At 54.4% G+C, this 21,805-nt stretch overlaps 1 protein-coding gene across 1 annotated transcript in view; it reads right to left on the bottom strand.

Annotated features, from left to right (window-relative positions):
• Nucleotides 1-21,805, bottom strand: part of COL27A1 (collagen type XXVII alpha 1 chain) — a 148,385-nt gene that overhangs the window by 39,804 nt on the left and 86,776 nt on the right. Inside the window, exons 24-35 of the mRNA XM_081574904.1 lie at nt 20,961-21,005; nt 15,745-15,798; nt 15,030-15,083; nt 14,741-14,794; nt 10,850-10,903; nt 5,451-5,504; nt 4,865-4,909; nt 4,737-4,781; nt 4,403-4,456; nt 3,242-3,295; nt 2,328-2,381; nt 880-933 (exon numbers count right to left, since the gene is read on the bottom strand). Coding sequence (XP_081431030.1) covers nt 880-933; nt 2,328-2,381; nt 3,242-3,295; nt 4,403-4,456; nt 4,737-4,781; nt 4,865-4,909; nt 5,451-5,504; nt 10,850-10,903; nt 14,741-14,794; nt 15,030-15,083; nt 15,745-15,798; nt 20,961-21,005 — 621 coding nt within the window. The remainder of the gene's footprint in view (nt 1-879; nt 934-2,327; nt 2,382-3,241; nt 3,296-4,402; nt 4,457-4,736; nt 4,782-4,864; nt 4,910-5,450; nt 5,505-10,849; nt 10,904-14,740; nt 14,795-15,029; nt 15,084-15,744; nt 15,799-20,960; nt 21,006-21,805) is intronic.

The raw sequence follows: 21,805 nt of genomic DNA, 5'->3' as shown, positions 1-21,805 counted from the left end.
CAGGATCCTGCTTAACACGGCACTCCAAGAAACTATACTGCTCAACTTTCATTGACAGACAAGACTGCCATCTGAAGGCTTCAAGCTCCACAGTCATCCTCTAGTGCCCTGTGGCCTTCTCTCATTTTACGTCTTAGCTCAGTTTGTGGAGCAGCTTAGCTTTAGGCAGGGAGTAACAGGAGGCATTGGAAAAAGGGACAAATGAGAATTTGGATTGGGTGCTTGGTGCCTGCATTAACCAAGCCCTCCACACTAACTCTCCCTCACTCCTGGGCCCCACCTTCCCCATCCATAAGGTGCTAGAGGATGCTTGCTCTGTATCCCTCACAGCGCCCCAGAGACCACATTTAGGCAGGGACTTTATAATTCAAGCACAGGGCATAGACAGATGGGTGCAGAGATACCCCAAAGCTTCTCAAAAGAAGCCAAGCTCTGTGGGTTTCTTTTGGTAAAAGAAAAGATAACTTTCCACATAACTTTCCATGGAACAGGGTGATAACAGGTGTTGATCAATAAAAACACTTGGAGATCAAATAAGTTTGGAGATTCTGGATCTCCCCCAAAAGAACCCCCAATTTCTTGGTTGCAGGCCTTCTCAGAGCCTTGAAAATGCTACCGCTAACATGTAAGAGGGAATACCGAGCATGCAGTCTCAAACATTTTGACCACAGAATGTTTTTCTCTGCAGAGCACCTCTGTATTGCAGAAATGCTGGCCCGCCAAGAGGCAGGCTGGATGAGGCTGCAGAAATTCATGGTCTGTTTGTACAGTTGAGGAAACTGAGGCTCAGGGAAGCTGAGTAAAGGCACTCCCTCCACCAAATACCAGGGGGGATGGGGAGGGGGAGTTTCCAGGGAGAATCAATTTGCTTTGACTTACCCGCTGCCCAATGAGGCCCTGCTCCCCAGGGATGCCCAGAGGCCCAAGGTCACCCTAGGAGAAGCCAAACACAAGTCCATGGGTAGGAGGATAGGACCAGCCCCAGCTCTTACCCCACCTTCTTGTTCTCATCAGTTCTGATGCTGGGGAAGCAGAGGTGAGGCCAAGGAAGTTCTTTCTTCTCCAGGACCAGAGAGAAATTGTGAAATGCCAACCAGAGCCCCTGTTCCCAGTAAGCCCTGGGCATGTTCAGGACCACCACTGCCACACCACCATCACAGCTTAGCTTACACGTACATAGCCCTGCTTCAGTGCTTTTTTATTTCACACAGCTAACTGTCAGAACAGCCCTGCCAGGGAAGGAGTTTGCTTTTACAAATGAGGAGACTGAGTGACTGCTGGTTAAGTAACCAGCCCGAGCTCATGAAGCTACTAAGTGACAGCTTTAGGATCCAAACCCAAGCAGTTAGTCTGGCTCCAGGGAATATCAGATGCAGAGATGGCAACTCTGAGGCTGAGCACCTTCTTTACCCGCCGCTGAGAGCCCTGGAGAGAAACCCAAATGAGGAAGAGGCCTTAAATGAACCCGAGTAAATGTCCCCTGTGCACGCATGTGTGCTTAGCCACGCAGTCGTATCTGACTCTTTACAATCCCACGGACTATGGCCCGCCAGGCTCCTCTGTCCATGGGATTCTCCAGGCGGGAATAAAGGAGTGGGTTGCCATTTCCTCCTCCAGGGGATCAAACCGGCGTCTCCTGTGTCTACTGGCAGGCAGATTCTTCACCAGTGAGTCACCTGGGAAGCCCTAAACGTCCCCCACCTCCTCCAAAAGACCCCAGAAGGGTCTCTCTCATCTGGAGGTTTCCAAGCACACTCTCTCCCTGCTGGTGTCTGAGGGCATAAGAAGGAGGCGGAGCTCTGAGTCCCCAGCTCTGCCCCAACCAGAACCGTCCCATTTCTATCTGTTTTATATATGGGGTAGTTTCTCGCACTATTCAAGCAAAAGATTCTGAAACTAAGCCAAAACTGAAGGTTCCAGGCCTCCGGGTCCTGCACAGGGAGCAGGTCCTCTTCCAACAGCAGAGCGGGGACGGGGTCTCCCCAGAGCCCAGGGATCAATGGGCTCCTGTTTCCCCACAGGTAATGAGGGGCACCGGTGCTGAAATGCAGATGCTATCGCGGGAGGCCAGGAGGTCCGGCCGCCCCGGCATGGGGCAGGTGCCAGAGAAAACACTGCCAGACGGGGGTGGGGCAGCGACGGGGGCTCCAGGCCGGCTGGGCCATCTGCTGTGGCCACGGCCAGGCCCTACTCCCCAGCCAGGAGCACAGAGAACCCATTATCCCGGGCACAAGAAAGGCTCGTTTCTCTTCCACGGAGAGGACGTGGCCGCCAGCTGGGAGTTGGTTTCAGCAAGTTATTTTTCTCTTCTTTCATCCCCCTCTTACCTTCATGCCAGCTTCCCCAGGAAGGCCCGGTTCTCCCACTGCACCTGGTGGTCCCTGCAAAAAAAAAAAAATGCCATTGGTCCATCCTAGAGCAAGGGCTGGTCCCTGGGTGCCAAGGGAGGAGATAACTGTGGCAGGCTCAGAGAGGGCAAGGTCACACACCCTGAGAGACCCAGAGCTGTGAGCAGGCTGCAGCCTTTGGGAGCTTAGAACTGGGACTAGGCAGGGGGCGGGGTGGTTGGGCCCAGACTGCGGAGCCTTGGGGCTACCCAGCGGCTGCCGGAGCCCTTGCCCTCCCCACAAGTGTGGTTGACCACAGTAGGAGCCCTTGGCAAGCGTGGAGAGGAAAATTTCATGATTCACATAACAACAGGGGAGGGAGCCAACAGATGCTGCATTCAGGGCTGAGGGATTCCAGTCCTTCCTTCTCTCTGCAGCAGGGCCAGGATGACAAGGGTGGGAGAGATCCCAGAGTTATCATCATTAGCATGGCCACAGCCGCTGCATAAACCCTAGGGTTCAGTTTTCTCCCCTAGAGAAGGCAGGAGTGCCTGAGACCCCTTCCAAGCTCCTTCTGCAAGACCTTAGGAGGGCTGGTTCCGTAGTCGAACCTCCATGTCGGGGTGAAGTCCCAGCAAGGTCAGGATGGGGGGTAATGCTGCTCTCCAGGGTGACGAAAAAGAGGCACTGCCAACCCCACATGTCCTGGCATGCCTGCATTCCACCTGCTGCCTCTGGGCTGGTGAGCCCAACCCCACCCCCTCTGGTGTCATGGTGGATCTACCCTCTCTACCAGGACATCTCCCCGCCAATGCCTGCAGGACACAGGACAGGGAGCCCTGAGGAGAAAGGCCGGGAAGGGCTGATGCCTCCCTAGCAAGACCACGGGGCAAACAAGGGCCTTTGGCACTCACCTTGGGTCCCATATCTCCAGGAGGGCCAATTGGCCCCTGGGGTCCCTGAGGGCCCTGGAAGATAGACAGACACACAGACAGTCGGGAGAAGCCAGCCTGGGCCCTCTTTGGGGTCTGAGGCTTGGTAGTGCAGTCTGGAGGGACGGGTGAGGGAGAGGACCATGGAACCCGAGACTCTGCGGGTCTCACCCCCACCCCCGTCTCACTGAGGACCCTGGTCCCGAGCTCCCTTTTCACCCGCATTCAGCATCACCCCCCGCCCATCCACCGGCACCCTCTCCTAGGCATCTCCGAAGACTCAGCGCGGCCTCCCCTGCTCAGAAGCCTCCCGCCTGGCTCCCAAGCCTCGCTCACTCTGTGCCCTCGGCCTGGAACGCCGTTTCGCCCACCCATTGTTCCAAAGGGCATCTGCCTGAGCTTCTAGATGTGGGCTCCTCAGCCTTCAGTCCTCCCCCTGTACCCCGGATCCCTCTTCCCAAGCCCCAAGACGGTGCTCTCTTCATCACCATCAGTACAGCCACAGCCTCTTCATGGGGCTCCCAAATACAGGGTATACCTCCCCCCAAAACCCACGCTTCCAGGGAGATCTCCTAAAAGGTCCCCTCTGTTTCCATCCCCGCAACAGCTTCCTGTTGCCTCTGGGACAAAGAACAAACTCCATCCGTGGCTCTGGGTGACTGGCCCCTGTGACCTCATCCTGCCTTCCCCGAGGTCCAGCTCTGACCGCACCAGCCATGCTGGACTCCGCAGGGCCCCAGCAGCGTGTCAGTTTATCCACACCCTGCCCTCTCTCCTTCGCAGACCTGAAGGACTCTGTTCGCTCCACTTTGCACTGTGCTAACCACTCTCTATACGTTTTCTTATTTCATCCTCGCCACAGGATGGCAAGAGAGGAACCATTATTCCCAAATTACTGGCAAGAAAACTGAGGCTGGAAGGCAAGGGAGCTAGACCCAATCTAGAGCCCCGAACTTCCCCAGCCAGTGTTCTCTCCCTGACCCGAGGCCTATCCTTGGGGGCGGTAGAGGCCCGCACTTCCCCTCTCTAGCCCCTCTTCTGGTCTCATCACAGGACAACATCCCCCCACCCGGCAGGTGGGGACGCAGCTGAGACCAGTCTGCCAGGGGCGAAGATGCAAAGAGTGAGGTAATGGACACTTACCGGTTCTCCTGGGAGGCCCTTGGCGCCTGGGGGACCGGAGGGACCTGGGAGGCCCTGCAGGGACAAAGCAAGCTGACCTCAGTCCCTCCCTGGCCTTCTCCACCCTGCCTGGCCCCTGGGTCTCAGTCAAGCTGTCGTATGGAATGAGGGATACTCAGGCTGAGATGGGAGCCTGAGTCCCAGAGGGGAACAGACAGGCTGGAGGGTCTTCAGGGCAGGAGTGGGCAGCTAGAACCTTCGGGATTTCCACAGCAGGATGAGAAAGGTGGCTAACATGGCTATTTCCTCCCCGCAAAGTCCCACAGAGAGACTTTCACGAACCGGTGCTACTTACAGGAAAGCCTCGTGTGCCCAAGTGCCCGCGCTCGCCAGCCACGCCCTGGAAGCACATGCGGGCTGTTAGAAGCACGTATCACAGGACAGGGAGCGGGGAGAGGGGCTGGCAGCTTTGGCCTCACATACCTGCTGCCCGGGCTGGCCCAGTCTGCCCTGTGGTCCTGGCGGGCCCTGCAGGAAGCCAAGCATGAAGCGGGGGAGTGGGTGCTGGGGAGGACTCTTCACAGAGAAGGGACTCTTGCTTCCATGGAGACAGAAGGAGCCCCGAGGGTCACCGCATACACCCCCCTCCCCAGGGTGCAGGTGGGCAAACTCGGGGGAGTGGCTGGCCAGTAGCCAGGTGCTCTGGGTCGAGAACAAAGGGGATGCACCCCCTGCATCTCAATGGGGGTGGAAGCCGTCTCAGCAATCAGGGACCTTGGAAGGGCTTGGGGAGTCAGGGGCCAGGCCTGATTCCGCCTCGCTCTCTCTCATTCTTGCCTCCTCTGTCTCTCAGTCTAATGGCTCATTCTCCCTTCCCTGCCCCCATGCTGGGGGCATGCCAGCCCCAGGAAGGGTGGCCAGATGAGCTCTCAGGAGCATGCCCTGCAGCCTCTCAGGGATGCCCTGCTGTCCCCAAGGGGCCTGTTACAGTGAGGCTGCGAGCCTGGATTCCTGACCCAGCACCCTGGGTCAGGAGATGAGAGGAAGGGTCGGCCATGGGGGTCAGTACCTTCAGGCCCTTGGACCCCTGCTCCCCAGCTGGTCCGTCCGGTCCTCGGGGTCCCTGGAATAGGAAAAAGGGACTAGCACAGTGGACAGCAGGGGTCTCCCTTGGGCTGGGAACCAGGAAGCGGGGCTGCCCAGAGCCTTGAGTTTTTCCCTGCACAAGCGGGGATTCCCTCTACCTCCCTGCTTCCCACACACTCCCCACCCTCAGGTGGGTCAGCCAGAGTAATGTGCCTGCTAACATGGCTCTGCGGGGGACTTGGCATCGGTGGACACAGTCAGAGGCCCTACAGTTCTGGAGTGGGCCTGGTGGGATATTTAAACCCTGTTTAAAGAAACCTTGGAGGAGGAGGAGTCGGGGGCGGAAATCAGCCAGCCAACCCATTTCACAGATTGGGAAACTGAGGGCAGAGCCAAGAGACATGGGGCCACGTCCCGGCAGCCAGGTCTTCAGACTCCGTCACCTGCTCTTCCCAGAGCACACGTGGGGTTGAAGCAGCTTGTGGACCACAGTCCTTGGGGGAACCTGACAGAGGACGCCCTGGGGAGGGTCTCCACATGGTCAGATGTGTGGAGCTGCCCCCTCTCCACCCAGATGAGCAGCTACTCTGGCCCAGCTCACATGAGGAGGGGCAGGCACAGGGCAGCTGTGGCCGGAGGCTTGGGCTCAAGTCTGACCCTTGGGACAGGATGTCTGGTCTTTTGAGAACTGGGAGGCCCCTGGGGCAGGCAGACTCTCTCCTTCCCCCTCACTGCACAGATGGGAACACTGAGGCCCTGCAAGGGAGGGAATTTGTTTACAGTCCCTTAGCATATAAGCAGCTGGTATTCCCTCTAGGGTTCTATGGGCCTCCCACAGGAACACAGATGAGGGTGCCCTGGGGTCCCCCATGAAGAACAGTGTAGTGTTTGTTCTATGAGGGGGGCCAGAAAGGCTGTGCGGGGTGTTGGGAAGACAAGGAGGAGGAGGCTGTGAAGGAGGCTGGCCCACCCTAGCCTGGGAGTGTGGGGACCAGCTACATAGGGGCCAGGAAGGCCTCTCATGGGAGGGGATATGAAGGGTGAGAAAACAGAAAAATCATTTAAATATTGGACAAGGATATTTTCAATTAATAATGGAACCAGCAAAAGTTATGATTCCTCTTATCCGCTACCTGGGGCTCTCCATGTTTCAACTCCACGTCGCAGCCTTAAATAGTGCTCACTGGTGAAATCAACCTGGGCCAGGAGACCATGGCGCTGGGAGTCTTTGTTCCTGGTGTCTCAGGCCTCCGCCCAGAACTACCAGGGGCACTAGGCACAGTGCTGCTTAGGAAATGCTGCGTCTAGAGGAAAGTGACAGCTCCTGACTGAGCCTCAGTTATACCGTCTCTGAAATGGGAGTAAGAAATCACCCTCTTGAGGCAGGAAGTAATACACACGGACAGCTCAGCATCTGGCATATAGTTAAGTTCTCAGAACACCTGATTTTGCCAAAGAGAGCTGCAGGCTTCCCAGGGGCAGGGGCACAGAGCAACGGCTGGCCTGGAGAATCTGGATTCAGTCCCTCCTTAGTATAGGCAGCTTATATCAGGCTGAGAATGTTCATGGGTTCAAGATGCGGTTTGATTAGAGGGTGTGGGTGCAAGTCCTGGTATTGCTGCTGACTTGCTGCGTGACCCCAGGAAAGCCCCTTCCTTTCTCTGGGCCTCAGTCTCAGGTGGATATTGTCAGACCACCTGTTGGACTTAACGCCCCTGATTCATAGGGAGCTGGTAGAGATGGAGATAGATGGAGATGCAGGGCATCCCAGGTCATGAGAGTCGGGTCAGAGGCTGAGCTGATGGCAGGCCTCTGGGTCCTCCTAAGAGATGGCTGCTGAGCCCCGACCTCTGTCTCTACCTGAGCATAAACCTTCCTAGAAAGGGACAGCTCAAGGAACAGAGCGGAGGCCCAGAGGTGTTGATGGCTTGGCCTGAATCACACAGCACCCTCTTTACTCTGGGAATCAAAGTCTCTCTGGGAGAAAAGTTATGAGATCTATAACAACAATAATAGCATCAACAGCAGCAGCAGCGGCAATCATAGTGAAAGCTATTTTCCTCATTTGACATATAAGGATATAGCCTGTGGTGGCCCTGATAGTAGGTGGAGGAACCAGCACGTGAGTCTAAGTCAGCTAGATGCCCATTTTTTTCCACCACTAACCTGTCTCTATTCATCAGTCAGGGAGTGATTTCCCCATCACAGGGGGGTATGCAAGTCAGGGCCAGGCACGGTGTCCCAGGAGACAATATCTAAAATCCCTCTTACCTGGGAGTCACTGCTATCCTCTGGGAGCACCTGGGGTAGGCTGGGGGAAATAAGACCAACCTTTCTTGTCTGGGGAGAGGAGAAAGTAGAGGGGCCCCAGCTACCCCACTCCTCAGTTCCCTGTGCAGGGAGAGGCGAGCCTAACCCTGCTCTGGGCCTCTCTGCAGCTCCTCCTGTGTCCTGCCCCAGACCTGCCCCTTCCCTCCCCAGGGTAACACCGAACACTGGAGGCAGGTTCAGGTTTCAGAGCCACAGATCGGTTCTGTGTAGCCACTCCCCAGGAAGAGGTTTGCAGTCACAGCTGGGGCTGCCTCCCAGCCAGGCTGGGCTTCTAGCTTGGCGGGAAGGAGCCCCAGGGGACAGAAAATCCGGCCAATCACAGTTCTTGTGAATAAGGGAAGAAAAGGGAGTGAACATGTGCCCAGCACTCGCTACGCATCGCTGCCCTTCCAGGTGCTTACCGTGGGAGGTGCTGGCAAAGGAAGTCTATCCCCACGGCCATCCAAAGAGGTCGGTTCTGCTGCTGACCCATTTTATAGAGGAAAAACTGGGGCTTCAGGGAGGGTAAGTCAGTTGCCCGAGGTCAGAGGGGAGGAGGAGCTAGGATTCGAGTCAAGATCTGTTGAGCTCTAAGCCCCACTCACACGAGCAGAGCTCAGTGCAGGCTCTTGGGTCACAGAATCCTCATGACTCTGTCAAAGTGGTTTTGGAGAGAGATAGCAAAGTCTCCCAAGTAAGAGGACTTTTAGACATTGTCTTCTGCAATATCCTGCCCCAGGCTCCCACCTGCATACTCCCTGAGACAGGGAGTTCATTCCCACGCTGATAAAGTGACCGATTAGTAGTGGAAAAAAAATTGGGCATTTGGCTGACTTGAGTTCAAATTCTGGCTCCGTACAACTTCCACCTAATGTCAGCCACTGAGCCTTACAGAGAAACTGGTGTGAGGGACTTCCCTGGTGGTCCAATGGCTAAGATCCCGAGGTCCCAATGCAGGGGGCCCAGGTTTGATCCCTGGTTTGGGAACTAGATCCTACATGACACAGCTAAAGATAATGCATGCCTCAAAAAAAGATCTGCATCTGGCAAAAAATGCCACACTAAGACCCAGCACAGCCAAACAAATGGGGGGGGGGGGTAGAAAAAGAAGCTGGCGTGAGGTTCCAGAGCTGGTCACTGGAAAGGCTGAGATTTGCCCCTATGTGACCCCAGAGCCCCTACTCTTTGTGGCCCATGGACCCGGACTTCATTCTTCCTCAGGCAGGGGGGTAAGGGAGTCAGGGGGTGGGGGAGACAGGGGGTGGGTAGCAGGGCACATCCTGCACACGGGCAGAGAAATAGGCAGGGCCTTGCAGACATCCAAGCTCATTTCCTAGGGAAACTGAGGCCCAGGGGGCAGCAAGGGCTTGCCAGGGTCACAGGGCAAGCCAGGAGCTACATAGGGAGCTGGCCCAGATTTGAGCTCTTTAACTGGCTCAGCAGGCACCTCTCAAGTCCCGTCCCGCCCTCAGGAACCACGTTATCTACGAAGTGGCCAAACGTGGCCTGTCAGGCCAGGGGACCCAGGGCACGGGGTCCCACAGGTTTTGCATTTCCACCAAACCCAGCTGGGGGAGGGGCTCGTGTTCCTGAGCCCTGGAGATTCTGTGGTCGGGAACCTGGGTTTTCTCAAGGAGGAGATACCTTCTTCAAGCCACCACTGGGAGAGACGGTCAGACGGCTGCGGGAAGCTCAGTGAGTTGATGGGGGCCTGAGCCTGTGCATCTGGCAGGTTGTCGGGGGCAGGGCAGCTCCCCCTCCTGCTAACCTGGCATCCTGGGGCAGGAGAGGATGTGCAGAGGGCCAAGGTGGAACCTGGCTGCCAACGGGCCTCAGCCACTGGCAGAGACCAGGACATGGCACAGGAAGAGGCCCTACGGGTCCAAGGAATGCCTCTAAATCTCACCTCTCGCAGGCAGACTGCTCAGACCATCTGGTTCAGGGGAAATTGTTCAACTACTTGAAATTCAGCCAAGGAGAGAAGAACCGTCTCCGATCCCCTATGTAAGCCTGAATACAGGCCCGGGCTGCCTGCTCCACCCGTGCCATCCTGTTTCCTTTTCACAAAGCTGCTGTCCTGGCACCTGAGTGCCTACTGGGGGCAGGAAACTGCTCCATCAGCCCTCCCTGCCTCCCAAAGACTCAGATTCCCTGGGTTCAAAACACAGTTCTGCCATTTTCCAGCTGCGCAACCTAAGGCAAGTGACTCAACCTCTCCGTGCCTTACTTTCCTTTTCTGTATGATGATAATTAAGACTAGCACCTATTCTTAATTATAGGGTAGTGTGGATGATTAACTGAGTCAAGGCATGTGATAGTGTTCGGTGCAGAGTATTAGTGACCACCTCTGGCTACTATGTTCAGGCCAGCCCTGTGTAAAACCTTCTGTGGCTCCCCACTACCCTTGAAGCATTGCCCATAGGTCTAGCTGTGGTGTTTGAGGCCCACTTGGTTTGATACCTTCTAATTCTTGGTTTCATTCCTTTCCCTGGCTCCTCTGTAGAATGGGGATCCCTAAACATGACACTCCAGCTCACCCTAGGGCTACCTCTTTGTCTGGAACCTGGCATCTGTCCAAGCATCTGCCTCTGCTTGAAGTGTTCCCTGGTACCCTGGCCAGGTGAGATGCCTCCTTCAGGCTCCCAGGCTGCCATCAATGTGTTAATGACCCTGTACAGTCTGTTTGGCCTTGATGGAGCCACAAAGCCAAGCAGGGGTCCTGTGGGTGCTATTCTCATGATATCTACAGAACCTCTAACAATGGCTGGCCCCTAGGAGGTGCCTAATTGCAGGCAAATGAATGCATGAACAAACACATGAACAGACAAAGCATTGGTGCCACAGAGCCCCTCTGTGCCTACTGGATGGCAAGGCCTGGTACTGAGAAATGGGCTGCGAAAGATGAGTGGGGTTCCCACACTGAGAGTCACAGCCAGCAGGAGCCCGGAACCCTGGCTGGTGCTGTGAAAATCATAGATCTCAGGTCTGGGGTGGGGGGAAAGGATCAGGAGGGGTCTCTCCAAGCAGGTGGCCCCTGCCAGTGTCTGCCTCTGGGGGCTGGGCCCCACTTACCCGGCGTCCCTTTGCTCCCCTCATGCCCGGTGGGCCTCGAGATCCTGGAGGACCCTGTGGGAGGAGAAAGAGTCTGGAGAAGCCCGTTTTCGGAAGCAAGTACAACACCGAAGAATCTGCCTGCAACGCAGGAGACTTGGGTTCAATCCCTGGGTTGGGAAGATTCCCCTGGAGAAGAGAATGGCACCCTACTCCAGTGTTCTTGCCTGGAGAATCCCATGGACAGAGGAGCCTGGTGGGCTACATTCCATGGGGTCACAAAGAGTCGGACACGACTGAGTGACTAACACTGGGAGACAACACAGACAGCCAGGCCTGCAATCTCAGACAGGCGCTGCTCGGGAGCGGCCCCTCCTGAGCTCAGCAATTCCAGAAAGAAACACGAAGCACTTAGCCCAGTGGGAAGGGAGGTCTGTCGTGCCCACCGTCCCCTCCTCCTCCTCACCCCCCTCCACCCCCAGAGAATCAGCCAAGGAGCTGCCACCTTGAGCAGGAGTCAGTGCCTGAGAATCCAGGAGCCAGGAGAAGGCATCCTGGATGGATGAGCCACTTCCTTCTTTATCTCAAAATCAACAACCAGAAGCTAGGAAGACATTTCTGACCAAAGCCTCCTCTGACGCCCACTTCACTCTTTCTCTCTCCATCAGTCAGAAGAATGGGGGGGGGGGTCCCACGTCCTGTTTCCTACCCTGACCTCGAATACTACCTGAAAGCATCCTGAAGGCTCTGAACAGGGCAGAAAGAGCCAGAGGGCAAGGGGCAAGAGAGGGCAGAGCCAGACCAGGGCCCGGCAGTGAGAGAGGGTGAACGGGAAGCAGGCATGGAGTGGGGAGGGGAGGAGGGGAGAGGCTGAGCAGGGAAGCGGGGGTGGGGGAGGCATAAAGGAGGGAGCAGGCTGTGGCCCAGGGAGGAGGTCCGGGTTATCTCGGCCTGATGAAGGGATGACGAGCAGAGACAGGGAGGGAGGAAAAGAAAGCACAGAGCTGGTCTTGTTCCTGGAATTCCCAGCACCTGGCCCAGGGCAGGCCAATGACAAGGATTCCGGGAAGGATTGGAGAGGACAGGATAGGAAGGGAGGGACGGAAGGTGAAGAGAGGAAGCAGGCCGCCTCGCTGGCTGGTTCCTCCCCACCCCCAGCCCCTCCGAGGTTCCAGGCCCAGCTACACGTGTCAGGTTGTCAGGCTGCCTCTTCACCCCATGCAGGCCAACGACCCCTCCAACAGCTGCAAGAGCCTCCCAGCTCAAGTGGCAATTCTCAGACTGGGCGTGCTCCCTTTCCAAGAAGAGGTGGCTTCATCCCCCCTGAATACCAGGGAGAGGCCCTGCTCAGCGTGGGGCCTCAGGAAAAACTCTTCTTTCTGCTGTTTCTTTCCTAGGCCTCGAGGGGTGCAGACCCTCCAAATGCTAAAGAACCAAGGTGAGGGGCTGGATTCCAACCTGACCCCTTGTCAGCAGAGCAAGCAGGGTGTGGACCCAGGTTCAGCCCCATAAAAAGAGAGACTGGACTTCCAGATGATGAAGAACATGAAGACTGGGTGAGAACTATGGACCATTTTATAGAGGGATCACAGACTGCAGAAGGCATGCAATTGCATCACTGGGAAATTTCAGGAGCCAAGTCTTAACTCAGAGGCAGTAGGGTGCTTAAAAGAGCAGAATGTTCCACCAGAGAACTAGGTTCAAATGCCGACTTTGCCACTTAAACTAATTTTGTGACCTTTCGCAAATGGCTTACCCTCTCTGGGCCTCAGTTTCATCATCTATAAAATGGGTATAAGAGAGTCTTTGCCTCCTAGAGTTGCTAGGAAGATGAAATGACTTGGAGGTCCTCAGTACAGGGTCACTGTCAGCTCTCTCAAAGGGGGAAGAGGTCAGAAACTGAGGGACCTAGGGCCTGACTGCTCCCCCTCCAAATAATGGAGACGGTAACCCTGGCTGACCTCAGTAGACTGTAGGAGAACATGGATGTTACAGTGATTGGAAAAGTGAAAAATGCCAATCAGATGTGAACAGAAATGTCAATTTCATAGTAATAGTCTGACTAATAATAGTGGAAATTATCATATCTAACAAACAGGGATAGTAATTACTATTGTTCCCATTCATTAAGCACTTGCTATATGCAGGTAGTTTGCTAAACATTACGCCATGCGTGGTATCATTTATATCTCACAACAGTCTCATCATGAAGGTGGTATTATGCCGACTCACAGATGGGGAAACTGAGGCTCAGAGATGCTATAAATGTTGCCAACAATCACACAGCTAACAAAGAGCGAGCCAGGATTTTACTCAAAGTGTCTGATTCTAAAGCTTTCTGGACCTCCATGCCATCCTGCTATCCAAGGAGCAGCTGGCTGTCCAAAGAGACCCAAGTGTCCAGCCCCACACTGGAACAGAGGAAGGTCAGTGGCAACCTTGGGATCTGAAGGCAGCAACTCACTATCTGACCTTACTAAGTCAGAGCCAACCCACTGAACAGATGGAAGCACTGAGGAAATGGGATGGGGAGGGGTCAGAGAGCCCCGGAGGCCTGCTGCTTCCTTCTATGTACTGGCCTGAAGGCCCTGCTGTTTTCTCATCTCCTTCTGGCCTTCCTTTTTGTCCCATCAATTCTTTTCAGACTTTCCTCTTCCCATTGGACAGATGGGCAGACTGAGGCTCAGGGAGGTCCAGGCCCAGGGACACAGCTGGGATTTGATGATAGAGCCCCAGCACCCTTGTTCTCTAACTTCGGCCCTGCCCTGAGCACCTCCCACACTGCTGAACTCCAAGCACACCAACTCTAGGAGCATCTGTTGGGTCCTGGTCCTCGGGGCCTCTGAGCACTGGGAACAAAGGTGGGCCAGCAGCCTTTGGGCTGGATGGGCTAGGACCCTCAGATGAAAGCCTCAGTCTGCCAACCAGTCTCTCCAGACCCAGGCCAGATGTAACTTCTTTCCTCCTTCTTACAAACATGGGGAAACCATGCCATCAAGAGCCCAGAGCGCTGGCTTTTGATCCTAGCTCTGCACTGTGAGCTACCCCCTCATCAAAAGGACTGTGGGGACTTTCCTGGTCGCCCACTGGCTGCCAGTGCGGGGGGCCTGGGTTCAGTCCCTGGTCAGGAAACTAGATCCCACATGCCGCAACCAAGAGTGTGCACACTTCAACTAAAGATCCCACAGGCTACAACTAAGACCTGGCGCGGCCAAATTGAAAAAAAAAAAGTTATAGAGGACTGAAAGGGCTGCCTGGACCCTCCATCTCTGGATGATGCTTATGTACCCAGGCTTCCTGCTCCTGGGCTAGTGCTCTGTATTCCTCCTTGGCACCTGGCACTGCCTCTCCCACTCCTCCCTGCCTCAGGATCCTTAAGAGCATCCCTGATACTTCAGTCATCACGAGAAGCCCAGAACCCCTACATCCTTGGACCCTCCGCCCATTTGTCCCAGCATTTCCCGTCTTCTCCCCTGCTTTCTCCAAAGTAGTGGTCACTTATCTGCTGCCTTCTCTTTCCCCACGCCAGAAGATGAGTTCCTAAAGGGCAAGGACAACTCTCTGCCCTGTTGATGGCACTTCCTGGAATGGGCATGTGACACGGAATTTCCCGAGTGAATGAAGAGAACAGCAGTGCTAATGGCCACGATACTCCCTTGCAATGACTGTCCCTATGTAATGAACATTAGCTGCCTGGTTTCACTTCACCTACATGCTCGCACTATCATGACCAAGATTATTTTATCTATTTTTCAGATGAGCACAGTTCAGGCACACAGAAGTTCAATGATCTGCTCTGGCAATATAGCGGGAAGCTGAGATTTGACCCAAGTCTGCCTGGCGTTGAGACCTAGACTGCACAGTGACTCAACAGCGAAGTCTGAGCTCAGTGAACATGAAGGCTTTGCTTACCGGAGGTCCAAGCTCTCCGGGGCTTCCCACCACACCTGGGATTCCAGGATGGCCCTACCAAGAAAGAGATGAACAAGGAGGAATCAGTTCTGGAGGGTTCCTCTTCCATCTGCAGTCCTGCCTCGGCCAGCTCAGACCCAGCCCAGGGCTACACGGGCAGCAGCCAGACCCCTGGGAGGAAGGAGCTGGTCATTGTGAAGGCCTGCCTACCCAAAGGCAGGCAGACGACAGCAGAGCTGTCACCATGGCTGGGACAGGAGAGGGCAAGGGGATGCAGACTGCTCCTTACCATCGACCCCTTGGGTCCGGGCGCGCCTGGGGGTCCCATCATGCCCCGGTCACCCTGTGATGGAGACAGCAATTCAGGGAGGTCACGGCAGTGGGGCAGCTCTGTGGGGATGGGTGCAGAGTGCCCTCCAGGGACTAGAGAGGGACAAAGACTTGTGCAACATCTATGGCCACATCACCTGGAGTGGCGATGGGGGAAGGGGGATTTCAGTCATCAGAAACCAAGACGCCCAGCAAAGTGTGGCCATGGGCACTTAATGTGGTTCAAATCCCAGCTCTGCCACTCCCCATCTGGGTGACCTTGAGCAAGTCACCTCCCCCACTGGAGCCCTGGTTATCTGGTCTGTAAAACACACCCGCTGGCATTCATAAGGCAATTTAAAGAATTGGGATGCTTTTTTAAAAGGTAAATCTCTGCCTCCCCCTGTTGCCTGCCACATGCGGTGTCAGTTTACAGCCGTGAGCAGCCCAGACCATGGGGATGACTCTCACAGACATCTGGCTACACTTGGGGGTGCTGGCCAGAGGGCAGGGTAGAAGCCCCAGGAAATGCTGGGACAAGTGACAATGGTTCTTTGAAGGTCTGGAAGGTCAGGGAAAGGAGGAAAGGCCAGGGAGAGAGGTCCGAAATCCCCAGGGCAACTGGCCCCTTCACCTTTTTAACATTTCAAAACACAAGTTTTATTTGCTTAGATATTCCCGCCAACATGACTTACCTTTTCTCCCATGATTCCTGGCTCCCCGACCAGACCAATGAATCCCAGAAGTCCCTAGGAGAAACATGTACAAAAGCAGGAGAAAGAAGGAAGCAGCGTGAATTCAGGGATGCGCTGAGTTTCCAAGACAGCTGGCCCAGATCTCTCTTCCACTGGAGTCGTCTCCCGTGTCTCCTGCCCCCTGCCCGGTGATCCAGCTGGCGTGGAGCTGCCACCAAGGAGAGAGCTGTCTCTTTGGGCACTGTCCTGACTTCCTTCACTCCACCAGATGGTTCTAATTTTGGAGCCAAGAGGTAGGGCCGCTGCCAGCATCCCTGGGAGCACCACACATTCTTTCCTCGCCAGAAGCTGGGAGGCAGCCACGTTTGGGGAGGGGGTGGGATGGGGGAGTCAGCGGGGGAGAGCAGGGGGAAGGTCCTTAAGCGGTGCTGGGAAGAGTGGTGCTTGTGAGAAATCTGTCTCCATCTTTCGGGGTTCTGGGGTTATTTCAAAGACAGAAACAAACCTGTTGGCTGGAATAGAAACACCCTAACAGTCTCTGCCAAAAGACCTGATTGAAATCTGGGAAGTGGAGGCCCTTTTACTGTCTCGTGAAAGGCTTCCTCTCATTTCTGAAAGGGCACACACACTGTAGTTCCTGTTGCTCTTTTTAACTTCACTGGGTGATAACTGGCCCCTGTGTTCCAAGGCTCTTCTAGGTGGCTGTAGGCTTCGCTCGCTGCCCTGAGCAGGCAACTCGTTCACGCTCAGCAAGGATGAAGGGCTTAGTTAGAGGAGGGAGTCAGACAATTCTCAGTCCAGACCCCACTCTCTTCAGGAAAATTCCAGCAGATAGAGGTCTAGTGTGGTACAAGGATTGCAAAAGTTGTTTTGGAAGATCCCAGGTTTGCAGCCAAGAGAATTAGGGAAGACTGAGGGATGAGTGGATTGGTCCCATAATATCTGCTCCCTGTCCCCAAACCATATCCAGAAAAAAATGAGACCTTGAACCTGATCAGAAGCAGATGAGAAGTTGTTCACTAGGGCAGTGAAGCTGGCCAGGCAACTAGAGGGAAGAAAAGGCACCGGATTCCAAAGGGTCAGCTCTGCGGGGCTCAGAGACAGTCTCAAAGTGTCAGCTCAGACCAGGACTATGTGTGGCCTGCAACTGCAGCCTAGAACACAACACTGGTCTGTGTGGCCCCGAAGCCCATGCACCTGTCACTCCAACACACGTGGCCATGAGCAGGACACAGGTCTCCCTAGTACTCCAACCCCATCACCATATGGCAGAGGGGCCTGGTTCCCTTGGTTCAGAGGCCCTTCAGGGTTGAAGTATCAGATGAGAGGGATGAGGTTCAAGGTATGAGATCACAGCTAATAAGTCAGAGAAAATGACCAAGTATTTGTCTTTTGCAACAATCTATTCTAAAAATTAATTAGATCATGTTCAAGGTGATAGGGTGTCCCCTAGTGACTCAGACAGTAAAGAATCCGCCTGCAATGCAGGAGACATGGGTTCGATCCCTGGGTCCAGACGATCCCCTGGAGAAGGAAATGGCAACCCACTCCAGTATTCTTGCCTGGAGAATTCCATGGACAGAGGAGACTTGTGGGTTATAGTCCAAGGGGCCACAAAGAGTCGGACACGACTGAGCAACCAACACTTGCGCCTACTTTCAAGGTGATACCAATATTAATAACAACAGCTGTCACTTACGATGGGCCAAGCCCTGTAACTGACACTTTATCTATGTCATCACCATTCAGTCTTCAGGCTTGTGGACCCTGGGCAAAGTGCAGAGCCTCTAAACCTCATGTGCAGAGTGAAGGGACTTACGAGAAAGAGTTTAAACACTTCCCTCCGGGGTTGTTCTGAGTATTGGTGATAATGCATGGCACATGTAGGCACTCTATAAATGGTACTTCCCTCCCATCCTATTCTAATTTATTTTAAAAGGCCACGGGGTTGAGACAGAGGCCTGAGCTCCCCACAAGGGAGCAGTCAGACATTTAGAGGACACTGAGTAAGGGAATAAAAACTGCTCTGTTAAAAAGCCCCTGCCCGACTGGCCCAGAGAAACAGAAATTTCATAGCTACTTTAAATTTATGGGTTGTTGGGTCCTGAAAGGCAGGCAGGTCATAAACTTCAAATAAGAAGCCAAACAAAATCCTGATGAATAACGGCCATACAGCAAGTGCCCCATTCCCTGCCCCCACCCCAGAACAGGCCCCCCTCCCCACCGGGAGCACTGTTCCGGAACATCCTGGCACCCAGTCCCACGGATGGAGCTGAGGCTGGTCCAGGGAAGCCTGCCCCTGAAGCCCAGGGCTTCCACCTGGCAGGGCTGGTGGAGCAGCAGCCCTGACAGCTGTGGGCACAGCTGGCTCCTCTTGGCTGGCATGGGGGAGGGGGCGGTACTGTCACCTACAGCAGACTGCATGGGTGGGATCCGAGTCCCCTGGGTTGGGGAGCAAGCTGGCCTGTCCTCACACAGCCTACAGATAAAGGCCTGTTGTCGACTATGGGAGTTTTTCTCCCTCCCTCCCTGCTCTCATGACCTTCTGCTGGGTGCTGGGGGATGCAACTGGGAACCAGACAGTCATGGATCCTCTGCTGGACTAGACACCTCAGGCTTAGGTGTTGAGATGCCTGGCTTCACCCTGGACAGAGCTTCTTAAAGGCAAGGCCCATGATTTGTAAATATCTTTGTGCACCCAGCACCTAGGACAGGGCCCAGCAGGCTGGCTGCACTCTGTTAAGAAACTGTAAGGACTCAGAAGGTCAAGGGTTTTCTAGTGTCTTCGGGGCAGGTCATGGGAATCCAGCAGGCCTGAGTGTCAACCTGGGCTCTGACAATTACAGCACTGCCTGGGAGATCACGGTCAAAGTACTTAACTTCTCAGAGCCTTAGTTTCCTCATTTGCAAAATGGGCATAGTAGTACATACTGTCATAGGACTGCTAGGGAACTGCTAGTGATGGTATGGAAAGTGTTTGGCACACAGCCTGGTCCCTAACAGGTGCCTGATAAATGTAGCAGATACTGTGACTTTAAGGAGGTCCTTCTACTCTTCCCAGGGATCCTCTGATTCTGCCATGAATGGGAAAGGCCTGCTCCTTCCCATACGGGGAAGGGGCTGAGGGAACAGCAGGCACGGCTCCAGCCCTGCCTCACAACTCAGAAAGGTCTCTGTCTTCCCTGCTCAGCTGACTGGGCAGCTAGCTGAGGTCTCTACTGAACAAGTGTGCCTGTGGTCACCCCAGACCAGGTTCCTACTCCTCCTGCCCATTCCTTTGCTTACTTGGTCATCTAAGTTAAACCCGTGTGTGTGTGTGTGTATGTGTTCATGCTTAGTCACTCAGTCATGTCCGACCCTTTGGACCACAGCCATCCAGGATCCTCTGTCCATGGGATTCTCCAAGAATACTGGAGTGGGTTGCCATTTCCTCCTCCAGGGGATCTTTGCCACCCAGGGACTGAACCTTCTTCTGCTGTATCTCCTGATCCAGGGGTTCTCAATCTGGGGTCCCTGTAAGGCTCCATGGATGCATTTCAGGGATCCATGAACTTGAATGGGAAAAACTACAACTGTCATCTTCACCAGCCTCTAGTTGAAATTGAGCACATCCCTCAAACATGAGTTTGAGGCATGCAGGCAACAAATCTACAGCACTGGTAACGGTCACAGATCTTTACATGTCACATTACAGTCCATGCTGCAGAGTGTTCAAAACGTATCAGTAAGGCCGGTCACCACTTCAAAATTGAGGTCATTATTGGACCTGCCATTAGATCTCATTCAAGGCAAGAATAAAGAAGCATGTCTTTGAGGAGATCACAATATAACATAATCTCACATTTAATTCATTTCCTTTGTAGTCTTATATTTTGTGCATTTAAAGAAGTTCTCTATTCTGAGATGGTTAGATAGCATCACTGACTCAATGGGCATGAATTTGAGTAAATTCCGGTAGACAGTGAAGGACAGGGGAGCCTGGCCTGCTGCAGTCCACGCAGTCGCTAAGAGTTGAACGCAACTTAGTGACTGAACAACAAATTCTGAGAAGGGGTCTACGATCTTCTCCAGCCTGCCAAAGGGGTCTAAGGCACAAAATAAAAGGTTAGGACTCTAGGATAGAGGGATTTCAAAGGAGGCTTTGTGCTCTGCCATCCTAGGATTCCAAGTATCTATTTCCCAAGGGCCCTACCGTGAGCATAACTATGAAATTAAATTTGCTGAATGTATTGCCTTTTTTTTTTCCAATCAGGAAATACATCCAGGCCGCAGCAGCCCTTCCAAACTCCCGGGCTTCCCACAGAATGCGCTCGAATGACACTGGAAAGGTTTCAAAAATCCAGTCCTCCCCCTGCTTTAATTCCTTTCTTTCCCCCAACAGATGTTGCAGGCCTGGTGAGGAAGCTCCTCGTGTGTGTGACTCTCACGGCATTGATGGCGTTTCTTGGCAGAAACAAATGCTTCTGGGTCCCCACCATCCTTCCCCTTCCAGCCCGAGGCAGCCCCTGGCTGGGTTCAGAGGATGGGTTCCTTCCTTAAAGGACTGGATGAGACTGCTACCTTCCGACCTGACCTATGAGCCCAGAACTTATGCTTTCAGGAGGTGCTGGGCTGCAGAGGAGGGACTAAGGCCAGTCATCTACCCATCAGCCTCCAAGGGCCCTGGACCTCAACACTGAAGGTTATGTTTCTCCAACCTCCTTTTCAGTGATCACGTGCAACCTCCTCTCCTCTTCAGACCCTGGCCTGACTTCCTGCATAGCCAGAGCCACTGATGTGAATTTCGTTTTCTTTATAATTTAGGGATGCCTGGACCGAGAGCCCCTGGCACGCGACTCTGCCTCTCTGCTCTTCCGGCCCTCCCGGTATATTGAGCACAGGGGGTGATTGTGAAAGGGCTCTTCCACTTTGCACGTTCTGGGAGCAAAGTCACGTAACATCTTTTGGGTGAATGCCCCCAGAACATCTGCAGAGTCAGGCTGTGGGGAACAACCATGAGGACTGAGATTTGTGGCTTTCTCATGCAGTGACATCACTTCCCTGAGAGCCAGAGTTTGTCCATGTCAGTGAAACGGGGAGATGAGTCGTTTAGGGTTAGATAACCCTAACCCTAACCCGACCACTCCAGCTGGGGTTGGGGATGAATGAACTTCATGTACACACTTCCCACAGCTAAGCCCGCAGTAAAGGTAGGGTCCGAGACAGCAGTGACTCACCTGATCGCCCACAGGCCCTGGCCGTCCAGGATCGCCTGGCTCGCCCTGCAGAGAAACAGACGAGGGTCACTTGGAATGGGTGGCAGGAGTCTAGGCCTCCCGGGAGACACCCGAGTCGACTGGCCTTAGTCCCCTCTGGTGGGGATGAACCAAGAAACTCAACTGCAGTCTGGCCTTGGAAACTCCAAACAAATGGTAGGGACAAGGGACATTGGGACAAAACCTCCTCTGGCCCCAGGGATGATCCTGGTTGTCATTCCCTTGGAGTGGCCCTGGGCAGGTTACCTGGCACGGGGTCTTTATCTCATCTGGGACCCCCATCAACCCATGGCATTCAGCGGGAGATGGAAACTGAAGCTCACAGAGGCGAAGTGATCTGCCGAGGTCACACAGTGAGCTGGAAGTAGGGCTAGAACTGGAACTCACGTCTGACTGATGGAGATCCCCTGCTGCACCAGGATGAGCAGGGAGCTGGGGAATCAGGGCACCGGGGTACCGGACCTAACCCACCAGAGCTCTGCCACCAGCTCACAAGTGACACTGAAGGGTCTCGTCTCTGCTCTGGGCTCGGCGTCCCCAATCATAAATAAGGAAAATCAAACTCATTTGCTTCCGAGCGCTTACATGCGCTGTGTCCTACGTCACCCCCATCATGTCCGACTGTGACGCTATGGACTGTAGCCCACCAGGCTCCTCTGTCCATGGGATTCTCCAGGCAAGAATACTGAAGTGGGTTGCCATTTCCTCCTCCAGGGGATATTGATCCCTCCGACACAGGGATCAAACCCTTGTCTCTTATGACTCCTGCACTGACAGGTGGTTCTCTACCACTAGCGCTACCTGGG

The sequence above is a fragment of the Giraffa tippelskirchi genome, chromosome 1 (assembly GCF_054371585.1).
Source record: "Giraffa tippelskirchi isolate mGirTip1 chromosome 1, T2T-mGirTip1v1.2.pri, whole genome shotgun sequence".
Classification (NCBI taxonomy): domain Eukaryota; kingdom Metazoa; phylum Chordata; class Mammalia; order Artiodactyla; family Giraffidae; genus Giraffa; species Giraffa tippelskirchi.
Note: the sequence above shows the minus strand (reverse complement) of the source record. Positions and strands in the feature narration are given on the sequence as shown.